This window comes from Bombina bombina, chromosome 3 (genome assembly GCF_027579735.1).
Source record: "Bombina bombina isolate aBomBom1 chromosome 3, aBomBom1.pri, whole genome shotgun sequence".
Classification (NCBI taxonomy): Eukaryota; Metazoa; Chordata; class Amphibia; order Anura; family Bombinatoridae; genus Bombina; species Bombina bombina.
The window spans coordinates 720686755-720703325 of record NC_069501.1 but is presented as its reverse complement, the minus strand read 5'-3'; the positions used below and the strand labels follow the sequence as shown (position 1 = coordinate 720703325).

Genomic DNA, 16571 nt, shown 5'->3' with positions numbered 1-16571 from the left:
GGTTTTTCTGAAAGTGTGATTGACGCTCTAGTTCAGGCAAGAAAGCCAGTCACTCATCGAATCTACCATAAGGTACAGAGGACTTACTTGTCCTGGTGTGAGAAACACAGATATCCTTGGCACAAGGTGAAGGAATCCAGGATTTTCTCCAAGAAGGTTTGGAGAAGGGTCTTGCCGCCAGTTCCTTAAAGGGACAGATTTCGGCTTTATCAGTCTTGTTGCACATGAGACACGCTGAGCTCCCTGACATTCAATCTTTGTTCAGGCTCTGTCTAGAATCAGACCTGTCTTTAGGCAGCTTGCTCCCCCGTGGAGCTTAAACTTGGTCCTTAAGGTATTGCAGAGGGTTCCGTTTGAACTTATGCATTCTATTGACATTAAGATTCTGTCCTGGAAGGTTGTTTTTCTGTTGGCCATTGCATCGGCACGCAGAGTATCTGAGCTGGCTGCCTTGCAATGTGAGCCTCCTTCTCTGGTCTTTCATGCGGATAAGGCTGTTCTTCGCACCGGTTTGGGGTTTCTTCCCAAGATGGTGTCTATCCCTAACATCAATCGGGAAATAATTTTTCCTTCTCTGTGTCCTAAACCTTCTTCTTCTAAGGAGAGGTTACTTCATAATCTGGATATGGTTTGTGCCTTAAAGTTCTATCTACAGGCTACGAAGGATTTCAGACAGTCTACATATTTTTTTGTGGTGTATTCTGGGAAGCGCAAGGGGCAGAGGGCCTCTTCTACTTATTTGTCCTTTTGGTTGAGGAGCTTGATTCGCTTGGCCTATGAGACAGCGGGGCATATGCCTCCTCAGAGGATCACTGCACATTCAACTAGAGCTGTGGCTTCGTCTCAGGCCTTCAAGAATGAGACCTCTATGGAGCAGATTTGTAAGGCGGTTACCTGGTCCTCCTTACACACTTTTACAAAGTTTTTGCTTCTGCGGAAGCTGTTTTTGGGGGAGAGGTTTTACAGTCTGTGTTGCCCTCAGATTAGGGTCCGCCTTAACTCGCTGGTCCTTTTAAGTCAGCGTATTTATTAGTGTAACGTTTCGGGGACAGACTCACCTTCCTAGGAAAATTTTAAAAAACAATGTCTCTATTTCTGTTTAAACTGAGTGATAGCAAAAATGCTAAAAAAAAAATCTCCAGTACTTTAAGCAAATTTTTCTCTGAAATTCCCAGTAGTGAAGGGGTTAAACACCCATACAACAGTGATTAAAATCTTTTCCCCGAACACCCAGAGGTAATGTAAGGGTTAATTCGCAACATTATTGCAGCAGTGATCTAAACTCTTGACTACACAAACACACACACACAAAAAAGAGGGACCCTTGGTTGTCAGTGTCAATAAAAAAGAAATAATTGGCAAGTGAAAGTTTTACTTTGCTTTAAATTATATCTTAATAATGACAAGGTTACTTTACAAACCTACTCATGCCATTTAAAAAAAAAAATAATAATAAAAAAAAAAATTAGATCTTTCAAAACAGTGCTCTGACAGTAATGCAGAGCTTCACAAATTATTGTGCCCAGGTACCTACATAAACTGCTAAGTTAATATATTGCTTTGAAAACGTTTTTTTACTTTAACACTTTCCACTTCTCTGTGTGGTCTAATGAATACTAAGTGCAATATATATTTATACTTCCTATTCATCCTTATATAACATTGATATTCTCTCTTTTACATGGAAACTAATAACAGGTATATATTATTTTAAGATTTCTTCCAGCACATCACATTCAGATGTAAAGACACCTGCTAAGCAATGTGAGAAGTCAGCGCTGTTTCAGTTTGCTGAGGTATGGAACAATGAGAACTAAAAATGAGAGGGCAATATAGGTTATTACAAAATGTCAGTGCACAGCAATGATGATCAAGCAACTACAACAGAGAATAGACATTAATTCAGTAAATAACTTTTTAATATTTTATTAGGCATTCAAGTAACATGAACTGTCCCTTTGGCTTGCTTTATCCAACTTTAGCATTGGTGAATTACTCTTGTATAAGGATATATTGTTCTTTGAAAAAAGTTGCTGTAAAAGAACAGATACTTTGCACAATCACTGATCCCCACTCAGATATTAATTTGGCTTTATCATTGGTATTTCACAAAATGTGGAGTGCTTGGGTTTGAATTTTATTAGGCACGAAACATATATTTGCAATAATTCCAGAACATCAGGAGGTGTTTTCAAAGACTAGTAAAGAAACAAAATAAAAGGAAAACTTCATCCAAATACTGAGTAATTATTTAGGACTGTGATGTGTCTCATTGCAGTTTGTTCATCTTTTCTATTAAGCTTAAAGGGACATTAAACCCAAACATTTTCTTTAATGGTTCAGACAAAGCATACATATGTAAACAACTTTTCAATGTACTTCTATTATCAATTTTGCTTCATTATCTTTGAATCCTTTCTTGAAGAAGCAGCAATGCATTACTGGGAACTAGCTGAACACATTGGTAAGCCAATCACAAGAGGCATATATGTGCAGCCACCAATCAGTAGCTAGCTCCCAGCTTCTGAGCCTATCTAGATATGCTTTTAAACAAAGTATACAAAGGGAACTGAGCAAATTAGATAAAAGAAGTGCATTGGAAAGTTATTTGTGTGCTCTGTCTAAATCATGAAACAAAATTTGTGGGTTTCATGTACCTTTAAACCATGTATAGTTGACCCTTTCCTATTGTCATGCCTATATATATATATATATATATATATATATATATATTTATTTGCTAAAATGTTTCATACTTTAAAATTTATGTTTGTATTTCTCTTGTAAGGTGTATCCAGTCCACGGATCATCCATTACTTGTGGGATATTCTCATTCCCAACAGGAAGTTGCAAGAGGACACCCACAGCAGAGCTGTAATATAGCTCCTCCCCTTACTGTCATAGCCAGTCATTCTCTTGCAACTCTCAACAAGCAAGGACGTTGTAGGAGAGAGTGGTTAAATATAGCTAGTTTATTTTCTTCAATCAAAAGTTATTATTTATTATTAAATAGTACCGGAGTTGTGCTATTTTATCTCAGGCAGTAAATAGAAGAAGAATCTGCCTGAGGTTTCTATGATCTTAGCAGGTTGTAACTAAGATCCATTGCTGTTCTCACATATGTCTGAGGGGATTACACAGATGAGGTAACTTCAGCGAGAGAATGAACGTGCAGTTTATTCTGCTATCAGGTATGTGCAGTTATAATTTTTTCTAGAGATGGAAAACACTAGAAAATGCTGCTGATACCGGATTCATGTAAGTTAAGCCTGAATACAGTGATTTAATAACGACTGGTATCATGCTTACTCCCAGGGGTAATACCCTTATGATATTGCAATATAAAACGTTTGCTGGCATGATTAATCGTTTTTATATATGCTTTGGTGATAAAACTTTATTGGGGCCTAGTTTTTTCCACATGGCTGGCTTAAATTTTGACTAGAAACAGTTTCCCGAGTCTTTCCACTGTTGTAGTATAAAAGTTACAGTTGGTGCAGTTAAAATTACAAACTGTGACATCCAGCTTCCCTCAAAGGCCCTCTGGATGCTATAGGACATCTCTAAAGGGCCCAAAGGCTTTCCAAAAGATACCTGATTCTAATATTTCTACATTTAAATTTAAGCTTGAACACCTCCGCGTGTTGCTTAGGGAGGTTTTAGCTGCTCTGAATGACTGTGATACCATTGCAGTGCCAGAGAAATTGTGTAGACTGGATAAATACTTTGCAGTGCCGGTGTGTATTGATGTTTTTCCAAATACCTAAAAGGTTTACAGAAATTATTAATAAGGAATGGGATAGACCAGGTGTGCCGTTCTCTTCCCCTCCTATTTTTAGAAAAATGTTTCCAATAGACGCCACCACACGGGACTTATGGCAGACAGTCCCTAAGGTGGAGGGAGCAGTTTCTACTCTAGCAAAGCGTACTACTATCCCTGACGAGGACAGTTGTGCTTTTTTTTTTTAGATCCAATGGATAAAAAATTAGAGGTTACCTTAAGAAAATATTTATTCAACAAGGTTGTTTCCTACAGCCCCTTGCATGCATTGCCCCTGTCACTGCTGGTTTTGCTATACAGGCGCGCAGAGCGCTATGGCTTAGATCATGGTCAGCTGACGTGACTTCAAAATCTAAGCTACTTAACATTCCCTTCAAGGGGCAGACCCTATTCAGGCCTGGTTTGAAGGAGATTATTGCTGATATCACTGGAGGAAAAGGTCATGCCCTTCCTCAGGACAGGTCCAAATCTAGGGCCAAACAGTCTAATTTTCGTGCCTTTTGAAACTTCAAGGCAGGTGCGGCATCAACTTCCCCTAATGCTAAGGTAAGCAGGCCAAAAAGCCTGCTGCTGCCTCTAAGACAGCATGAAGGAACGGCCCCCTATCCGGTAACGGATCTAGTAGGGGGCAGACTTTCACTCTTCGCCCAGGCGTGGGCAAGAGATGTTCAGGATCCCTGGGCGTTGGAAATTATATCCCAGGGATATCTCCTGGACTTCAAAGCTTCCCCCCCCCCCCCCCAAAGGGAGATTTCACCTTTCACAATTATCTGCAAACCAGATAAAGAGAGAGGCATTCTTACACTGTGTACGAGACCTCCTAGTTATGGGAGTGATCCATCCAGTTCCAAAGGAGGAACAGGGACAGGGTTTTTACTCAAATCTGTTTGTGGTTCCCAAAAAAGGGGGAACCTTCAGACCAATTTTGGATCTAAAGATCTTAAACAAATTCCTCAAAGTTCCATCATTCAAGATGGAAACTATTCGTACCATCCTACCAATGATCCAGGAGGGTCAATATATGACTACAGTGGATCTAAAGGATGCTTATCTTCACATTCCGATACACAAAGATCATCGGTTTCTCAGGTTTGCCTTTCTAGACAGGCATTACCAGTTTGTAGCTCTTCCCTTTGGATTAGCTACAGCCCCAATAATCTTTACAAAGGTTCTAGGGTCGCTTCTGGCGGTCCTAAGGCCGCGGGGCATAGCAGTAGCCCCTTATTTAGACGACATCCTGATACAGGCGTCAAACTTCCAAATTGCCAAGTCTCATACGGAAGTAGTACTGGCATTTCTGAGGTCGCATGGGTGGAAAGTGAACGAGGAAAAGAGTTCTCTATCCCCACTCACAAGAGTTTCCTTTCTAGGGACTCTGATAGATTCTGTAGAAATGAAAGTCCAGGTTATGAAAGCTTCTAAATTCCTGCCGGGTTCTTCATTCCATTCCTTACCCTTCGGTGGCTCAGTGCATGGAAGTAATCGGCTTAATGGTAGCGGCAATGGACATAGTGCCGTTTGCACGCTTACATCTCAGCCCGCTGCAACTATGCATGCTCAGTCAGTGGAACGGGGATTACACAGATTTGTCCCCTCAACTGAATCTGGACCAAGAGACCAGGGATTCTCTTCTCTGGTGGCTATCTCGGGTCCATCTGTCCAAAGGTATGACCTTTCACAGGCCAGATTGGACAATTGTAACAACAGATGCCAGCCTTCTAGGTTGGGGTGCAGTCTGGAATTCCCTGAAGGCTAAGGGATCGTGGACTCAGGAGGAGTCTCTCCTTCCAATAAATATTCTGGAACTAAGAGCGATATTCAATGCTCTTCAGGCTTGGCCTCAGTTAGCAATTCTGAGGTACATCAGATTTCAGTCGGACAACATCACGACTGTGGCTTACATCAACCATCAAGGGGGAACAAGAAGTTCCCTAGCGATGTTAGAAGTTTCAAAAATAATTCGCTGGGCAGAGATTCACTCTTGCCACCTATCAGCTATCCATATCCCAGGTGTAGAGAACTGGGAGGCGGATTTTCTAAGTCGTCAGACTTTTCATCCGGGAGAGTGGGAACTCTATCCGGAGGTTTTTGATTCATCGTTTGGGCAAACCAGAACTGGATCTCATGGCGTCTCGCCAGAACGCCAAGCTTCCGTGTTATGGATCCAGGTCCAGGGATCCCAAGGCGACACTGATAGATGCTCTAGCAGCGCCCTGGTCTTTCAACCTGGCTTATGTGTTTCCACCATTTCCTCTGCTCCCTCGACTGATTGCCAAGATCAAGCAGGAGAGAGCATCGGTGATTCTGATAGCACCTGCGTGGCCACGCAGGACCTGGTATGCAGATCTAGTGGATATGTCATCCTTTCCACCATGGTCTCTGCCTCTGAGACAGGACCTTCTACTTCAGGGTCCTTTCAACCATCCAAATATAATTTCTCTGAGGCTGACTGCCTGGAGATTGAACGCTTAATTTTATCAAAGCGTGGCTTCTCCGAGTCAGTTATTGATACCTTAATACAGGCACGAACGCCTGTCACCAGGAAAATTTAACATAAGATATGGCGTAAATATCTTTATTGGTGTGAATCCAAGGGTTACTCATGAAGAAAGGTCAGGATTCCCAGGATATTATCTTTTCTCCAAGAAGGTTTGGAAAAAGGATTGTCAGCTTGTTCCTTAAAGGGACAGATTTCTGCTCTGTCTATTCTTTTGCACAAGCGTCTGGCAGATGTTCCAGACGTTCAGGCATTTTGTCAGGCTTTAGTTAGAATCAAGCCTGTGTTTAAACCTGTTGCTCCACCATGGAGCTTAAATTTGGTTCTTAAGGTTCTTCAAGGAGTTCCGTTTGAACCTCTTCATTCCATAGATATCAAACTTTTATCTTGGAAAGTTCTTTTTTTGGTAGCTATTTCCTCGGCTCGTAGAGTCTCTGAGCTATCTGCCTTATAATGTGATTCTCCTTATCTGATTTTTCATACAGATATGGTAGTCCTGCGTACCAAACCTGGGTTCTTACCTAAGGTGGTATCTAACAAGAATATCAATCAAGAGATTGTTGTTCCATCCTTGTGTCCTAATCCTTCTTTGAAGAAGGAACGTCTATTACACAATCTGGACGTGGTCCGTGCTTTAAAGTTTTACTTACAAGCTACTAAAGATTTTCGTCAAACACCTGCTTTGTTTGTTGTCTACTCTGGACAGAGGAGAGGTCAAAAGGCTTCGGCAACCTCTCTTTCTTTTTGGCTAAGAAGCATAATCAGCTTAGCCTATGAGACTGCTGGACAGCAGCCTCCTGAAAGGATTACAGCTCATTCCACTAGAGCTGTGGCTTCCACTTGGGCCTTTAAAAATTAGGTTTCTGTTGAACAGATTTGCAAGGCGGCGACTTGGTCTTTGCTTCATACTTTTTCAAAATTTTACAAATTTGATACTTTTGCTTCTTCGGAGGCTATATTTGGGAGAAAGGTTTTACAGGCAGTGGTACCTTCCTTGTCCCTCCCTTCATCCGTGTACTTTAGCTTTGGTATTGGTATTGGTATCCCACAAGTAATGGATGATCCGTGGACTGGATACACCACAAGAGAAATAAATTTATCAGGTAAGCATAAATTGTGTTTTTTCATTTCTTTACATTTTCGGAGTAAACTGAAAATTATTTTATTCAAAGATTATCAGATGCAAAGACAATTCAAATTATTAGGTTTTCTGATGGGCTAAAATGGTTTTGAATGTGAAAATGGCATATCATATTGTGTAAACCCGTTGAGAGATATTAAGATTGAAATGCCCCCTTTTGATTTTTAAACAGCAGTATTCCTCTTTATACACAAAAATGTGTCTAACGTTTCTTGAGATGCACAACATGGGACACATTACTCCTAGAAGTTGTTTTCTTTATTATTGCAGATTTTGGGGTATATTTATTATAGTGCGAGCGGACATGATGCGATGCAGCATATCCTGTCCGCCGCACATCGATAAATGCCGACAGCATACGCTGTCGGCATTTATAATTGCATCAGCAGTTCTTGTGAACTGCTGGTGCAATGCCGCCACTGCAGATTCACAGCTAATCGACCGCTAGCAGGGGGTGTCAATCAACCCAATCATATTCGATCGGGTTGATTTCTGTCCGCCGCCTCAGAGCAGGCGGACAAGTTATTGAGCAGCGTTCTTACGGAGCTTGATAAATTGAATTGATTAATTTAATTTAGAGCCTGTGTAACTACTAGGCATTTTCAAGTCAAATATTTTGTGTTAACTACCCATATGGAAACATTTGCATATATCAGTTCTGCAGATTTCTTTCTCATTTATGGTTTTATGTTTTCTGGGTTTACTAAGAATTAAGAGAGATTGGAAATAGGATTTAGTGCATATGGGAACGGAGACTAAACTATAAGATAGGTTGCTCTCTAAGAAATGGTAATCTGAATGAATATATCATCAATCATGATTACTAATTTCATTTAATATTGCTTTTAGAGTGCTAGATTACGAGTGGAGCGCAAACGTTTATCACAGGCGTTTGCGCTCGTTAGGCTTACTGCTGGTATTATGAGTTGAAAGTAAACACAATCGTGTGAAAGGAATCGGGAATTACTGATTACCACGACTTCAGAGCTCTAGTTAACTGTTTCGAGAAGCAAAAATACATTACAAGTATAGTTACACTCAATAACACTTCACAAAAAAAATACATTGCACACAAAAGTTATAAGGGCTCAAAGACATACATATATATTTCTGAAGGTGTGTATGTATGTGTGTGTGTGTGTGTGTGTATATATATATATATATATATATATATATATATTATAGAATTTTAAACTCCCTTTTCGCCTCCCCATAATTTTAATTGTTGTTAAAAAAAAAAAATACATACATACATACGGTGGATATAAAAAGTCTACACACCCCTGTTAAAATGGCAGGTTTCTGTGATGTAAAAAAATGAGATAAAGATAAATCATTTCAGAACGTTTTCCACCTTTAATGTGACCTATAAACTATGTAACTCAATTGAAAAACAAACTGAAATCTTTTAGATGAAGGGAAGTAAACTTAAAAAAATAAAATGGTTGCATAAGTGTGCACACCCTTAAACTAATACTTTGTTGAAGCAACTTTTTGATTTTATTACAGCACTCAGTCTTTTTGGGTATGAGTCTATCAGCATGGCACATCTTGACTTGGCAAGATTTGCAAATACACTCCAAATCTGTCAGATTGCGAGGACATCTCCTGTGCACAGCCCTGTTCAGATCACCCCACAGATTTTCGATTGGATTCAGGCCTGGGCTCTGGCTGAGCCATTCAAAAACTTTAATCTTCTTCTGGTGAAGCCATTCCTTTGTTGATTTGGATGCTTTGGGTCGTTGTCATGCTCAAAATTGAAGTTCCTCTTCATGTTCAGCTTACTAGCAGAAGCCTGAAGGTTTTGTGCCAATATTGACTGGTATTTGGAACTGTTCATAATTGCCTCTACCTTGAATAAGGCCCCAGTTCCAGCTGAAGAAAAACAAAGTATGATGCTGCCACCACCATGCTTCACTGTGGGTATGGTGTTCTTTTGGTTATGTGCAGTGTTGTTTTTGCGCCAAACATATCTTTTGGAATTATTACCAAAAAGTTCAACGTTGGTTTCATCAGACCATAACACCTTTTCTCACATGCTTTTGGGAGACTTCAGATGTGTTTTTGCTCAATTTTGCTGGGCTTGGATGTTTTTTTTTCGTAAGAAAAGGCTTCCGTCTTGTCGTCTACCCCAAAGCCCAAACATATGAAGAATACGGGAGATTGTTGTCACATGTACTACACAGCCAGTACTTGCCAGATATTCCTGCAGCTCCTTTAATGTTGCTGTAGGCCTCTTGCTAGCCTCCCAGACCAGTTTTCTTCTCGTCTTTTCATCAATTTTGGAGGGACATCCAGTTCTTGGTAATGTCACTGTTGTGCCATTTGTTCTCCACTTGATGATGACTGTCTTCACTGTGTTCCATGGTATATCTAATGCCTTGGAAATTCTTTTGTACCCTTCTCCTGACTGATACCTTTTAACAATGAGATCTCTCTGATGCTTGGGAAGCTCTCTGCGGACCATGGCTTTTGTGTAGGACGCGACTAAGAAAATATTAGGAAAGACCTACTAGAACAGCTGAACTTTTATTCAGGGTTAATCAGAGGCACTTTAAATTTTGGCAGGTGTGTGATGACTCTTATTTAACATGATTTTGAATGTGATTGCTTAATTCTGAACACAGCTACATCCCCAGTTATAAAAGGGTGTGCACACTTCTGCAACCACATTATTTTAGTTTTTTTTTTTTTACTTCCCTCCACCTTTAAGATTTTAGTTTGTTTTTCAATTGAGTTGCATAGTTTATAGGTCTCATTAAAGGTGGAAAAAGTATATAAGTGCATTGGAGCCCTTTGCAGTTAAGTAGATGAAAACATGTAAAATCATATTTCTTTTGTAAGGTGTATCCAGTTCACGGATCATCCATTACTTGTGGGATATTCTCCTTCCCAACAGGAAGTTGCAAGAGGATCACCCACAGCAGAGCTGCTATATAGCTCCTCCCCTAACTGCCATATCTAGTCAGTCTCTTTCAACTCTCGACAAGCATGGAGGTAGCAAGAAAGAAGTGGTGAAACGTAGTTGTTTTTTTTTCTTCAATCAAAAGTTTTTTATTTTTAAATGGTACCGGAATTGTACTATTTTGTCCCAGGCAGAAAATAGAAGAAGAATCTGCCTGTGATTTCTATGATCTTAGCAGGTTGTAACTAAGATCCATTGCTGTTCTCACACTGAAGAGAGAGGTAACTTCAGCTGGGGAATGGCGTGCAGGTTATCCTGCTATGAGGTATGTGCAGTTAAAAAAAATATTTCTAGAGATGTAAATGCTAGAAAATGCTGCTGATACCAGATTTATTTAAGGTAAGCCTGAATACAGTGATTTAATAGCGACTGGTATCATGCTTACTTTCAGAGGTAATACTCTTATAGATTTACAATATAAAACGTTTGCTGGCATGTTTAAACGTTTTTATATATACTTTGGTGATAAAACTTTATTGGGGCCTAGTTTTTTTCCACATGGCTGGCTTAAATTTGTCTAGAAACAGTTTCCTGAGGCTTTCCACTGTTTTAATATGAGTGGGAGGGGCCTAATTTAGCGCTTTATTGCGCAGTAACTTTTACAGACTGAGACATCCAGCTTCCTCCAGGAGTCCCCTGAATGCTATAGGACCTCTCTAAAGGGCTCTTAGGCTTTCCAAAGTCGTTTGTTGGGGAAGGTAGGCCCACAGCAGAGCTGTGGCAGTTTGTTGTGACTGTTAAAAAAATATCGTTTTTTCTCCAACATAGGTGTGTCCGGTCCACGGCGTCATCCTTACTTGTGGGATATTCTCTTCCCCAACAGGAAATGGCAAAGAGCCCAGCAAAGCTGGTCACATGATCCCTCCTAGGCTCCGCCTACCCCAGTCATTCTCTTTGCCGTTGTACAGGCAACATCTCCACGGAGATGGCTTAGAGTTTTTTAGTGTTTAAGGGGGAACAGTGAGCAGTCTCTTGCTGCTTGAGGTATGACACATTCTAACAAGACGATGTAATGCTGGAAGCTGTCATTTTCCCTATGGGATCCGGTAAGCCATGTTTATTAAGATAGTAAATAAGGGCTTCACAAGGGCTTATTAAGACTGTAGACTTTTTCTGGGCTAAATCGATTCATTATTAACACATATTTAGCCTTGAGGAATCATTTAATCTGGGTATTTTGATAAGATTATATCGGCATGCACTGTTTTAGACACCTTATTCTTTAGGGGCTTTCCCCAAATCATAGGCAGAGCCTCATTTTCGCGCCGGTGTTGCGCACTTGTTTTTGAGAGGCATGACATGCAGTCGCATGTGTGAGGAGCTCTGATACCTAGAAAAGACTTTCTGAAGGCGTCATTTGGTATCGTATTCCCCTTTGGGCTTGGTTGGGTCTCAGCAAAGCAGATACCAGGGACTGTAAAGGGGTTAAAGTTAAAAACGGCTCAGGTTCCGTTATTTTAAGGGTTAAAGCTTCCAAATTTGGTGTGCAATACTTTTAAGGCTTTAAGACACTGTGGTGAAATTTTGGTGAATTTTGAACAATTCCTTCATATTTTTTCGCAATTGCAGTAATAAAGTGTGTTCAGTTTAAAATTTAAAGTGACAGTAACGGTTTTATTTTAAAACGTTTTTTGTACTTTGTTATCAAGTTTATGCCTGTTTAACATGTCTGAACTACCAGATAGACTGTGTTCTGAATGTGGGGAAGCCAGAGTTCCTTCTCATTTAAATAAATGTGATTTATGTGACAATGACAATGATGCCCAAGATGATTCCTCAAGTGAGGGGAGTAAGCATGGTACTGCATCATTCCCTCCTTCGTCTACACGAGTCTTGCCCACTCAGGAGGCCCCTAGTACATCTAGCGCGCCAATACTCCTTACTATGCAACAATTAACGGCTGTAATGGATAATTCTGTCAAAAACATTTTAGCCAAAATGAACACTTATCAGCGTAAGCGCGACTGCTCTGTTTTAGATACTGAAGAGCATGACGACGCTGATAATAATGGTTCTGAAGGGCCCCTAAACCAGTCTGATGGGGCCAGGGAGGTTTTGTCTGAGGGAGAAATTACTGATTCAGGGAACATTTCTCAACAAGCTGAACCTGATGTGATTACGTTTAAATTTAAGTTGGAACATCTCCGCATTCTGCTTAAGGAGGTATTATCCACTCTGGATGATTGTGACAAGTTGGTTATCCCAGAGAAACTATGTAAAATGGACAAGTTCCTAGAGGTCCCGGGGCTCCCAGAAGCTTTTCCTATACCCAAGCGGGTGGCGGACATTGTAAATAAAGAATGGGAAAGGCCCGGTATTCCTTTCGTCCCTCCCCCCATATTTAAAAAATTGTTTCCTATGGTCGACCCCAGAAAGGACTTATGGCAGACAGTCCCCAAGGTCGAGGGAGCGGTTTCCACCTTAAACAAACGCACCACTATACCCATAGAAGATAGTTGCGCTTTCAAAGATCCTATGGATAAAAAATTAGAAGGTTTACTTAAAAAGATGTTTGTTCAGCAGGGTTACCTTCTACAACCAATTTCATGCATTGTCCCTGTCGCTACAGCCGCGTGTTTCTGGTTCGATGAGCTGGTAAAGGCGGTCGATAGTGATTCTCCTCCTTATGAGGAGATTATGGACAGAATCAATGCTCTCAAATTGGCTAATTCTTTCACCTTAGACGCCACTTTGCAATTGGCTAGGTTAGCGGCTAAGAATTCTGGGTTTGCTATTGTGGCGCGCAGAGCGCTTTGGTTGAAATCTTGGTCAGCTGATGCGTCTTCCAAGAACAAGCTACTTAACATTCCTTTCAAGGGGAAAACGCTGTTTGGCCCTGACTTGAAAGAGATTATCTCTGATATCACTGGGGGTAAGGGCCACGCCCTTCCTCAGGATCGGCCTTTCAAGGCCAAAAATAAACCTAATTTTCGTCCCTTTCGTAGAAACGGACCAGCCCAAAGTGCTACGTCCTCTAAGCAAGAGGGTAATACTTCTCAAGCCAAGCCAGCTTGGAGACCAATGCAAGGCTGGAACAAGGGAAAGCAGGCCAAGAAACCTGCCACTGCTACCAAGACAGCATGAAATGTTGGCCCCCGATCCGGGACCGGATCTGGTGGGGGGCAGACTCTCTCTCTTCGCTCAGGCTTGGGCAAGAGATGTTCTGGATCCTTGGGCGCTAGAAATAGTCTCCCAAGGTTATTTTCTGGAGTTCAAGGGGCTTCCCCCAAGGGGGAGGTTCCACAGGTCTCAGTTGTCTTCAGACCACATAAAAAGACAGGCATTCTTACATTGTGTAGAAGACCTGTTAAAAATGGGAGTGATTCATCCTGTTCCATTAGAAGAACAAGGGATGGGGTTCTACTCCAATCTGTTCATAGTTCCCAAAAAAGAGGGAACGTTCAGACCAATCTTAGATCTCAAGATCTTGAACAAGTTTCTCAAGGTTCCATCGTTCAAGATGGAAACCATTCGAACAATTCTTCCTTCCATCCAGGAAGGTCAATTCATGACCACGGTGGATTTAAAGGATGCGTATCTACATATTCCTATCCACAAGGAACATCATCGGTTCCTAAGGTTCGCATTCCTGGACAAGCATTACCAGTTCGTTGGCGCTTCCTTTCGGATTAGCCACTGCGCCAAGGATTTTCACAAAGGTACTAGGGTCCCTTCTAGCTGTGCTAAGACCAAGGGGCATTGCCGTAGTACCTTACTTGGACGACATTCTGATTCAAGCGTCGTCCCTTCCTCAAGCAAAGGCTCACACGGACATTGTCCTGGCCTTTCTCAGATCTCACGGATGGAAAGTGAACGTGGAAAAGAGTTCTCTATCTCCGTCAACAAGGGTTCCCTTCTTGGGAACAATAATAGACTCCTTAGAAATGAGGATTTTTCTGACAGAAGCCAGAAAAACAAAACTTCTAGACTCTTGTCGGATACTTCATTCCGTTCCTCTTCCATAGCGCAGTGCATGGAAGTGATAGGTTTGATGGTAGCGGCAATGGACATAGTTCCTTTTGCGCGCATTCATCTAAGACCATTACAACTGTGCATGCTCAGTCAGTGGAATGGGGACTATACAGACTTGTCTCCGAAGATACAGGTAGATCAGAGGACCAGAGACTCACTCCGTTGGTGGCTGTCCCTGGACAACCTGTCACAAGGGATGACCTTCCGCAGACCAGAGTGGGTCATTGTCACGACCGACGCCAGTCTGATGGGCTGGGGCGCGGTCTGGGGATCCCTGAAAGCTCAGGGTCTTTGGTCTCGGGAAGAATCTCTTCTACCGATAAATATTCTGGAACTGAGAGCGATATTCAATGCTCTCAAAGCTTGGCCTCAGCTAGCGAGGGCCAAGTTCATACAGTTTCAATCAGACAACATGACAACTGTTGCGTACATCAACCATCAGGGGGGAACAAGGAGTTCCCTAGCGATGGAAGAAGTGACCAAAATCATTCTATGGGCGGAGTCTCACTCCTGCCACCTGTCTGCTATCCACATCCCAGGAGTGGAAAATTGGGAAGCGGATTTTCTGAGTCGTCAGACATTGCATCCGGGGGAGTGGGAACTCCATCCGGAAATCTTTGCCCAAGTCACTCAACTGTGGGGCATTCCAGACATGGATCTGATGGCCTCTCGTCAGAACTTCAAAGTTCCTTGCTACGGGTCCAGATCCAGGGATCCCAAGGCGGCTCTAGTGGATGCACTAGTAGCACCTTGGACCTTCAAACTAGCTTATGTGTTCCCGCCGTTTCCTCTCATCCCCAGGCTGGTAGCCAGGATCAATCAAGAGAGGGCGTCGGTGATCTTGATAGCTCCTGCGTGGCCACGCAGGACTTGGTATGCAGATCTGGTGAATATGTCATCGGCTCCACCATGGAAGCTACCTTTGAGACGAGACCTTCTTGTTCAGGGTCCGTTCGAACATCCGAATCTGGTCTCACTCCAGCTGACTGCTTGGAGATTGAACGCTTGATCTTATCGAAGCGAGGGTTCTCAGATTCTGTTATCGATACTCTTGTTCAGGCCAGAAAGCCTGTAATTAGAAAGATTTACCACAAAATTTGGAAAAAATATATCTGTTGGTGTGAATCTAAAGGATTCCCTTGGGACAAGGTTAAGATTCCTAAGATTCTATCCTTCCTTCAAGAAGGATTGGAAAAAGGATTATCTGCAAGTTCCCTGAAGGGACAGATTTCTGCCTTGTCTGTGTTACTTCACAAAAAGCTGGCAGCTGTGCCAGATGTTCAAGCCTTTGTTCAGGCTCTGGTCAGAATCAAGCCTGTTTACAAACCTTTGACTCCTCCTTGGAGTCTCAACTTAGTTCTTTCAGTTCTTCAGGGGGTTCCGTTTGAACCCTTACATTCCGTTGATATTAAGTTATTATCTTGGAAAGTTTTGTTTTTGGTTGCAATTTCTTCTGCTCGAAGAGTTTCAGAATTATCTGCTCTGCAGTGTTCTCCTCCTTATCTGGTGTTCCATGCAGATAAGGTGGTTTTACGTACTAAACCTGGTTTTCTTCCAAAAGTTGTTTCTAACAAAAACATTAACCAGGAGATTATCGTACCTTCTCTGTGTCCGAAACCAGTTTCGAAGAAGGAACGTTTGTTGCACAATTTGGATGTTGTTCGCGCTCTAAAATTCTATTTAGATGCTACAAAGGATTTTAGACAAACATCTTCCTTGTTTGTTGTTTTTTCCGGTAAAAGGAGAGGTCAAAAAGCAACTTCTACCTCTCTCTCTTTTTGGATTAAAAGCATCATCAGATTGGCTTACGAGACTGCCGGACGGCAGCCTCCCGAAAGAATCACAGCTCATTCCACTAGGGCTGTGGCTTCCACATGGGCCTTCAAGAACGAGGCTTCTGTTGATCAGATATGTAGGGCAGCGACTTGGTCTTCACTGCACACTTTTACCAAATTTTACAAGTTTGATACTTTTGCTTCTTCTGAGGCTATTTTTGGGAGAAAGGTTTTGCAAGCCGTGGTGCCTTCCATTTAGGTGACCTGATTTGCTCCCTCCCTTCATCCGTGTCCTAAAGCTTTGGTATTGGTTCCCACAAGTAAGGATGACGCCGTGGACCGGACACACCTATGTTGGAGAAAACAGAATTTATGTTTACCTGATAAATTTCTTTCTCCAACGGTGTGTCCGGTCCACGGCCCGCCCTGGTTTTTTAATC

The 16571-nt window shown here is 41.8% G+C and overlaps 1 protein-coding gene across 1 annotated transcript in view; it reads left to right on the top strand.

Annotated features, from left to right (window-relative positions):
• BBX (BBX high mobility group box domain containing) overlaps nucleotides 1-16571 on the top strand; it is a 708257-nt gene that overhangs the window by 455093 nt on the left and 236593 nt on the right. Inside the window, exon 7 of the mRNA XM_053705430.1 lies at nucleotides 1716-1796. Coding sequence (XP_053561405.1) covers nucleotides 1716-1796 — 81 coding nt within the window. The remainder of the gene's footprint in view (nucleotides 1-1715; nucleotides 1797-16571) is intronic.